At 41.2% G+C, this 9,581-nt stretch overlaps 1 protein-coding gene across 1 annotated transcript; it reads left to right on the plus strand.

The window, feature by feature from the left end:
• Positions 1-79: 79 nt before the first annotated feature.
• LOC143962340 (vomeronasal type-2 receptor 26-like) lies at positions 80-6,825 on the plus strand. Its single transcript, XM_077471638.1, has 3 exons — positions 80-175; positions 2,167-2,290; positions 5,708-6,825. Exons 1-3 carry the CDS (start codon positions 80-82, stop codon positions 6,631-6,633), a joined length of 1,146 nt encoding a protein of 381 aa, XP_077327764.1. The 3' UTR covers positions 6,634-6,825.
• Positions 6,826-9,581: the final 2,756 nt, after the last annotated feature.

Below are 9,581 nucleotides of genomic sequence, written 5' to 3' on the forward strand. Positions count from 1 at the left end.
TTGCTCCTCTGTGCTGCTAGACTTGTCCACGCATCATCTTCTCCTCCATATTCTAGCGATCTAAGGTCCTGATGTTATCATGACCAATGTAAGGCCCTTGGATGTGAGGACGCTGAGAAACAATCTACTTCTGGAAAATGGGGGAGCATCGTCTACTGGAAGAGTGGAGGATCAGGTAAGTTAAAGCGCTTTTCTGCCCCCTAGACTTAAACAAGCATTCAACTCTTGCAGTGTGGGCACAGCCCTAATGTAAGGGAGAATTTTCATTCAGAATTTCCCAGGGTTGGGTTTTTTTTTTTTAATTAGTTGCATGTTTATTACACATATTTGTATGCTTTACAGATGTGCCATTTACAATATCGAATGAAAAAAACAAATGCCAGGAGGAGGACAGCCCAGTCAAATGACCTGTAAAAGTCACGTGACCGACCTGTCCTACAATCATAAATTCCTTATGCAGCATTAAGAATGGAAGAACTCCAGGGGTCACCACTGCCTGCATTTTTTTTGAACAATAGTGTGGCATCCAGCAGAAAGCAGATAGCGCTAACCACTCTCTGTTTTTAAGGGTCCTTAAAAATAAGAAACCTATTGGGAATTCAGTTCATAATGGCTAAACCAAAATTGATATAGAGTAACCCACTGCTACCAGCCACACCACACTAGTCTAAAGACATTACCAAAATTGAATACTTTTCCTTCCCCCAGGAGACTGTTGGTCCACCACCAGTAGATCAAGGGGGAGCACGGTATAAACAGGGGTTAGGCTTCCTTTCAGGGTGACCCTGCCTGTTCCCTATGTTTGTGGGCTGGGCTATCTTTCTCTGGGAGAAGCTTTAAAAGGGGAGGGAGGAATTTTCGATGGGACAGATGGAAAGAAGAAGGTTTGAGTTCCTGATGATGTGACAGTAACATACCCTTTATGTTTTCTCTTTCGTTGTCCCTGTCTGGCTCATGTGTTCCTTCAGGGTATGGAGATGTGAGGATAAAAAACGAAATCCTGGTTGGTGAAATCTCTGTGAAGGATGCATATAACTGTTATCTGGAAGATGTTCCCTGAGTCTGTGATGTGTGCTGACATTCACAATACAATAAAACATTGGAAAAGCAAGAGCTGCCTGGACATTCATTATTCGGGAGAGGGATCTGGATTCCTGTTGTAGGGCCTTGGATCTGTTGGTTGTATATGGATGGATATCAGAAAGCAGAGCCTCCCCTAAAAGTAGGAGAGTCGGCAAACCCCAATAGAGTAGGGTGACCCTTGGCCTGCGTGTGCTGCTGCTGCCTACCACTAGGGGATCTGCCTACAACCATGCCACTATGCTTACAACCATACCACCAATACGCTCTCCATTGTGTGACAATCCCAAACATTCTACTGTCCTCTCACCCCAAGGTCATCCCATCCTACCAAAGTACCATGGAGATCCCCTTACCAATTTCCCTGCTTAACAGCTTTCACTAAAACCTTACATTTGTAGTGGGAGCTTAGAAAAACGTTCCTTTTCACTTGCACTTTCTGGAATCAAGGTTCGGCAGGATATCAAAACTGAAAGTTAGACCCAGAGAAAAAGAATGAATGTGTGGTCTGGGCAGTAGTGAGAACTGGCTTTAAGAAGGAACTGCAAACCTGTGGGGGATATTTAGACTTCAGCTCCTGCTTGGGGCTCCTTCCTCAACATCAACAAGACTTTTCACACACCAATCTTTCATCTTAACCCACTGTTGTCCCTTTCCAGGCCGTCTATTTTTCCTCTCTGGTTCTATCAAATCGAATAGATCCTGAGGTGTACAGACACCTAATGCCCTTCTATTATTTTGAGCGATAAGGTGGGGAAACCTCCGTGTCTAAGTTTCCAAGCTGTTTACCTACTGTGGCATTACAGCAGGAGTTGGTACAGGGTGGGAGCGAACACAACAAAAGTTAAATATGAATGGGAGCAGAGTCAGGTAGTATATTGGACAGATCTGGCTATTGGAACCTCCAAGAAATATAAGATGTTAGAAGGTGAGTCAACCCATGGGACACAATTTATAATTTAAATACCACTTTTGGCAAGAGTAACCTTTTACATATTCCGTGTTTAATGGCAAGCATCCACATAATTTTGTATCATTTAAAGTTCTACCTAAAATAACTGAACATGATATCTGATTTTTTGTAAGGTTCCTTTGTCAGTCTGCAGTAAGAGCTGTCCTGCAGGGACAAGGAAGGCTGCAATTAGAGGACAACCCATCTGTTGCTATCAGTGTGTCCCCTGTCCACCTGGAGAGATCTCCAATGAAACTGGTAATAAGAAAAATATATATTTTTTTTAATGAGTGCACCATGTGGCCTTGTTTAGCTTGCTTGACTTTACTGGCATAATAATAGAAAATTACAAATCTTTCAAAATCTTACAGGCTGTGCTTTTATTTTAGAGTTAATTAAGAGCATACAGTAGTTTCCTGGTATTCATTTCCACTGCCGGACACAAGCAGTCAGACCCAGGGGCGTAACTATAGGGGGTGCAGCAGTCGTGACCGCAACTGGGCCCTGTGCTGCAGGGGGCCCATGCAGCCCCCTCTACATATGGCTGGCAGCAGCATAGGCAGCTAGGGGTACCAGTGCACCATGCACACGGGTGGCTGGAGGTGGAGGGTGACTAGAAGAGCTCCATGCTCAACTATCGCACTGGCTGCTCTTTAGTTGTGCATTCCCCGCATGACCCGTGTCCTCGGCTGGCTCCTCAGAGTACCCCTCTCCTGCTCCATGCATTGCCGCTCAGTCCGATGTTTGTTCTCCCCAGCCAGAGTCCAGCATGTCCTTTCAACAGAATTTGATCAAACAATCAACTTCCATCAAGCTGGCCTAATTTTAATCCACCTACGTCCAGCTTCAGGTAGGAGCATAACTGATTTCTGAGAGAACATTAGATATTTTTCTGCACTTCCAGAATATTTAATGAGACCAAACACAGGGAAATGTACATGTATTGCAGATATGTAAACATAAGAAAGAGGTCAATTTCCATATCTTCTGGAGGTGTCCTCCAATTGCCCAGTTTTGGATCCAGATCCAAAAATTTTTGGAAAAACTCCTGGAGTTTCCCATCCCCTTAAACCCCATTCATTATATTTTGGGGCTTACTCTATCAGGTATCCCCAAAACCAAACAAAGACTAATGTCTTTTTTACTATTAGCTGCCAAGCGAGCCATTCCAAAACTATGGCTCTCTACCTCTCCCCTACAATCCCACAAACCCTCTCAATCGTAGCTGATATCCGTAGAATGAAACATTTAACTGCTGTAATTTTGAATCTAATCCTGATGTACATACTACCACCTAATCTTTGCTTGTTTGTTCTAACACCTCCCACAATATCTTCCTTATAGACTTATTTCAGCCTAAGGCCGCGTACACACGGGCGGACTGTTCGCCCAACTTTGTCCGCTGAACAGTGTTTCAGCGGACAGTCCGCTCGTGTGTGGGCTTCAGCGGACAGTTTCAGCGGACAGTCTGACGAACAAAGTTTTTCGGAAATCCCGTAAAACTGTCCGCTGAAACTTGGTTTGAGCGGACAGTCCGCTCGTGTGTAGGCTTGTTCATCAAACTAAGTTCCGCGCATTCTCAGAAAGGATTTACACGCCGAAGGTTGCATTGCAGTGTATAGGACGTAGTTTTTCTAGTCCCGTCGTACGTGCCGTTCACGTCATCGCGCACGGTTTCAGCGGACTGTTCGTTCATCGTGTGTGGTCAAGTCCGCTCATGCTAATTTTGAGCGGACTGTTTGTCAAACTGTTTGACGAACAAGGTTGGGCGAACAGTCCGCGCGTGTGTACGCGGCCTAACAGTTGTATACAGACTCTCTGCATCGGCTGCTATATTGAACTTCCCGTAGACATGGCATAACTTATATGTGGATATGGAATCTTATGTCTATAAATACCCTTTGTTCAGCTATCCCTCAATGCTATTGTTACTGTTGTTTATTAACCCTGTACTACCCCTCACGTTACTGAAGACAGTGTAAATTTCTTTTTTCCTTTCTGTTGTATGAATATTTAATTACCCATATGATTTTGTATTATCCTGCATAACTCTTTAAATAAACAATAAAAAAAAAAGAAAAAAGAAAGAGGTCAGCGCTAAAAAAAGAGAGGAAAAAAAATATAGACAGCTTCCAGTAGGTAAATATACAGTACCCAAACAAACTGATAAGAGACAATGGTGCAGTGTCTCCAAAACAGAATATTACAAGTTTAAAACATAATGTGCAAAAAAATTCTGCAATATTCAAAAATAATAAGAAATCAGCGTAAATAATGTCCAAAGTGGAAAAGTCCAAATATGTGATACATATCACCGCAGAAAAAAGTGTCTTCCACCAACAAATGGAAATCCTCTCCACCACATGTGAGCAACAGAACTAAAATGCACTCACCGACATTAAAGCTGCCAGAGGAAAGCAGCAACATGCGCGTTTGTATCAACAAAATCCCTCACACATGGTCAACTAGCTTAATTTCCATAATGGGGCCACCCGGCAGTACCGCTTCTCACCAAAAGAGGGCCACCAGTTTCAAGCATGGATGTGTGGAATTGGCGGCAAGCTGCCAGCGTGTAGTTCCTGTCTCAATGCATTTCATGCGAATGCATGTCTTCAGGGGAAGCTACAGTAGTACTACAAATGTCGGCGAGTGCATTTTAGTTCTGTTGCTCACATGTGGTGGAGAAGATTTTGATTGGTTGGTGGAAGACACTTTCTCTGCAGTAATATTCATCACATATTTGGAATTTTTTCAGATTTTGTATTAGTTTTTAGTATTGCAAAGGTTTTTTGCACATTATGTTTTAAGTTTGTAATATTCTGTTTTGGAAACACTGCACTATTTTTTTCTATGGCAGATATGTACCCCATCTTTTTTTTTTATTTTGCCAAAACATACGTTTTAATGTCCCTGCTTTCTCCTTTTTTGTACTTGAGCTGCACAAATAATCTAAATCCAATGAGGTAATGTGCAGAAATTTGAATTAATTGTTCTGCAGCAACATTAAAGAAGAGATTATTATCTTTGAAATTCTTTCTTATGCTCCATTGTGAGCCTGGGAATACTGTTGGTGGGATTTGGAGCTCTGGTGACCTTATAGTCAGCTGAGTCTGGACTCTATTGCTTATTTTATTATTGACAACATTGTCGCTTTTAGTGGTGGATGGAGGTGTTTATTGTGTTTTTGTACTCTATCCATATTTTGAAGTCCATAATAAAGTAGATTTTTACAGTAGTATCACTGCGTAATCACTTTTAGTACCCACTTGTTTTGGGGTCCTTCCCCCTATCCTGTATTTTGTGTAAAATAACCCACACCAATATGGTGTAGCTATGTAATAATAATAAAAAAAAAAAAATTCCCCCCCCCCCCACTTTTGTGTCACCCTATGTGATGACACATATCTATCTCGTATGAAAGGTGAGATTATGTTCGATGTAAACAAGGTGGTGAAACCAAGGAAAATGAAGCAGAAAATGTTTGTTTTTATTTGTTTATAGCTATAGCATATATATGCCGTAAGTTAAAATTTTTAATAAAATGGATATGCAGAAATGACAAAGCTAATTTTCAGATTTTTTAATTATAGTTGGAAAATGGCATATGTTTGGAAACCTATGTAGGAGTGATTTGAGTCTATTATACATTTAAAATTTGCTTTTATGTTCATTTAGATTCTTTTGACTGCTACAAATGCCCATGGGATATGTGGCCTAATCATGGAAAAGACAGGTGCCTTCCAAAAACGTTTGAATTTCTTTCCTTTGAGGAGTCACTTGGTGCCATGCTTACTAGCTCCTCCATCACCTCGTTCACAATACCGTTGTCCATTTTAGGCCTCTACCTTAAAAAGAAGAATACTCCTATTGTAAAAGCCAACAACTACACGCTAAGCTGTCTACTTCTGGTGTCACTTTCCTTTTGTTTCCTGTCATCTTTGATGTTTATTGGCTATCCCCAATCTATAAAGTGTTTTATTCAACAGGCTGCCTTTGGGATGGTTTTTACTCTTTGCATTTCATGTGTTTTGGCCAAAACCCTTATGGTGGTCATCGCTTTTGTTGCCACAAAACCAGGAAGTAGCCTATTAAAATTGGCAAAACCTCAACTGTCCTACACGATAATCCTTGGATGCTCTCTCTTGCAGTTCATCTTATGCACTTCATGGATGTCTCTTGCACCTCCTTTCCAAGAAAATAACATTGACATCTACCCAGGAGTTATCATTGTGGAGTGCAATGAGGGCTCCCCAATTGCCTTTTGGTGCATGATTGGTTATCTTGGCCTCCTGGCCACCATCAGCTTCCTTGTTGCCTTTTTGGCCAGAAGACTTCCGGATAGTTTCAATGAGACCAAGTTCATCACTTTCAGCATGTTGGCCTTCCTTAGTGTTTGGGTATCCTTTATCCCAGCCTATCTTAGTGCAAGGGGAAAATACATCATTGCCATGGAGGTCTTTGCTATAATATTCTCTACTTGGGCTCTCGTCATCTGTATGTTCCTCCCTAAATGTTTCATTATATTATTTCGGCCTGACATGAACACCAGACAGTGTCTCCTGGGAAAGCAGAGAACAGAGAATACAATGAACACAAGCTAGGAAAGAGTAAATCTATTTTGAGATATGTTAATGGTAGCTGGTGGCTTGGGGGCTTCTTGAGTTCATTTATATTTAATTACTTTACTAATATCATGGGCCAAAACATCAAGTAATGCTGAATCCAGCTATGACATAACTGAATGAAGATATGAGGGCATATATACCATGGGGCTCAATCCAAACTCTAAAACATGTTGCATTTTCTTTGTGTAAATTGTATTAGAATTTTGCTAGTTTATACATTTTTAAGCTGATGTTCTATATATCTGCTTTTATTGCTTATATTTGCAAATACATGTAAAACCACACTTCCGCATGAAGGCACCTCTACAACGTACAGGTCCTTACTCTAAACCAGTGTTTTTCAACCTTTTGTAATCCTGGCACACTTTAAAAATATGAAAAATCTTGAGTCCCCCCTACTCCCATTCTAATGCCCTGTCCACCGGTTGGAAATTCAGACGGAAAAGGTCCGATCGGATTATATTGTCGGAAAATCCGATCGTGTGTGGGCTCTATCGGACTTTTTCTGTCAGAATTTCCGACGGAAAAATTTGAGAGCAGGACCTCACATTTTCCGACAACAAAATCCGCTTGGACATTTTCCGATCGTTTGTAGAGAATTCCGTTCGGACAAAGTGCCACGCATGCTCAGATCAAATTACGAGACCAAAGCTATTGGCTACTAGCCGCAACGTAGTCCTGTCACAACGAACGAACGCCATCACGCTCCGAACAATGAGATTTTCTGACAACTTTGTCTGACAGTGTGTATGCAACACCAGTTTCAGACAAAATCCGTCAGAAGAAATCCGACGGATTTTGTTGTCAGAATGTCCAACCATGTGTACGGGGTCTTACAGTGTAAACAAGATAAATGTTACTTACATTAGAAGTTCCCTTCACATCAACAGCTCCCTAATCTAATCAGAAGTTGTCCCATCCTTCACATCAGGGGCACCCCATTATATCAGATGTCCCCCATTATATCAGAGTCCTTTCTTCATATCAGAGACCCCACTTTACATTAGAGGCACCCTATATATGAGTCCCCACATGACATTAGAGTCCACCCATTACATAGGAGCCCCATCCCCCCATCACAATTCCCTTCAGTCACACAGCCCCCCCCCCCATCACAGAGACCCCTAATAACGTCCTCACTTCACATCAGAGCCATACCTTTTGGCTCCAGCAGCAACAGGCCAATATATAAGGACAGAAAATAACTATACATTCTTTAAGACATCTGAAAAGCGAGCTTGAGTGATGGAGCTCACAGTATAAAGGTTTGGGGATCTCCATACAGAATAATAAAAGTAAGTACCAGTGAATGTTGAGCTATCATTCAAGTACCATTTTTTATTATTGAAACTCAAGACAACAAGCAAAAATCCACTCAAATACTTTATTGTACAACAGTAAGGCCACATTTACATGTTTAAAAAAGACTCCAGCAACGCTATCCTTATCCACCATGACACTATTAGAGCAATGTAGTGGTGGTCAGAAACAGGGGTGGGCAGGTCATATCTCTGAAATTGTCAAAATCCTCAGTCCTCTTGTGAGAACTAAATAATGAAGGGTACCTCTTACATGATCAGAAGTGCTTTGGAGATTCTAATCAGGAATTATAAAAGTTACATGTCATTTTTACTAATTGCTTTTATGTATTAAACGATGCTATTGCATGCCAATGTATATTTGCAGTGTGAGATCGTCTGAGGCACAAATAAAATAATTTGCCTGTATACAAGAGGGCATGATGCCAAAAATACAGAAAACACATTTAGAATTTACATACAATGTAAAGCCAAATGAGGCCCTAGACAAGGTAGCAGCTTTGTACTGTCCCTTTGAATTACTTTGTAAGTGATATAACTAAAGGTTTTTCGGTAAACTATGTATTTTTGCTGATGATACAAAGGTGTGTAATAGGGTGATATCCCTGGAGGTGTCTGTAACATGGAACTTGATTTGGCATTACTGGAAGATTGGTCAAAGCATTGGAAACTGCAGTTCAGTAATTCTAAATGTAAAATAATGCACCTAGGGAAAAAGAATTCCTGGAGAGAGTACATTGGGGGTACAGTGTTGGCCAGCACTACAGAGGAAAAAGTTTTGGTGGTACTTATTAGAGATGATTGCAAAATGAGGAGATCCTGATTCCCTTATATGGCTTTTTATATCACTAGAGGGGTCCCCAGCAGGAGGAAGGAGGTCCTGATTCCCCCATATAGATCTTTATATCACTAGAGGGTCACCAGCAAAAGGAAGGCAGTCCTGACTCCCATATATAGCTCTTTATATCACTACAGGGGTTACCAGTAGGAGGAAGGATGGCCTGATTCCCCTATATATATCTTCATATCACTAGAGGGATCACCAGCAGGAGGAAGGAGGTCTTGATTCCTCTATATAGATCTTTATATGACTAGAGGGTTCACCAGCAAGAGGAAGGAGTTCCTGATTCCTCTATATAGATCTCTAGTTATCACTAGAGGGATCACCAGCAAGAGGAAGGAGGTCATGATTCCTTATATAGATCTTTATATCACTAGAGGGGTCACCAGCAGGAGGAAGGAGGTCATGATTCCTTATATAGATCTTTATATCACTAGAGGGATCACCAGCAGGAGGAAAGAGGTCCTGTTTCCTCTATATCAGCCTTTCTCAACCTTTTTACCCCAGGGGAACACTTAAAATAAATTTCAGGTATCAGGGAACCCCTGATAAAACCCATTCATTGGGGTCAGTGGGAACAATGCCCCTTACTTTGGTGGTCATTGAGAAGAAAAACTTATCTTAGAAAGTATTATTTTACTGAAAAAGTTGATGCTTGCAATAAACTTCCAGCAGAGGTAGTGAGTCAGTCAACTGTAAATGGCTTTAAACGTGTTTTGAGACAAACAGATTTATACTCAGACAATAACGTTAACAAAATAGAA

This window comes from Lithobates pipiens, unplaced genomic scaffold (assembly GCF_037356315.1).
Source record: "Lithobates pipiens isolate NorthernLeopardFrog02 unplaced genomic scaffold, aLitPip1_a1.2 Scaffold_8, whole genome shotgun sequence".
In the NCBI taxonomy this organism is placed as follows: Eukaryota; Metazoa; Chordata; class Amphibia; order Anura; family Ranidae; genus Lithobates; species Lithobates pipiens.

Coding starts and splice junctions, on each gene's coding strand:
- LOC143962340 (XM_077471638.1), top strand. CDS start 80: ATGACCAATGTAAGGCCCTTGGATGTGAGGACGCTGAGAAACAATCTA. Junction 176..2,166: donor CTGGAAGAGTGGAGGATCAG/GTAAGTTAAAGC, acceptor ATTTTTTGTAAG/GTTCCTTTGTCAGTCTGCAG. Junction 2,291..5,707: donor AGAGATCTCCAATGAAACTG/GTAATAAGAAAA, acceptor ATGTTCATTTAG/ATTCTTTTGACTGCTACAAA.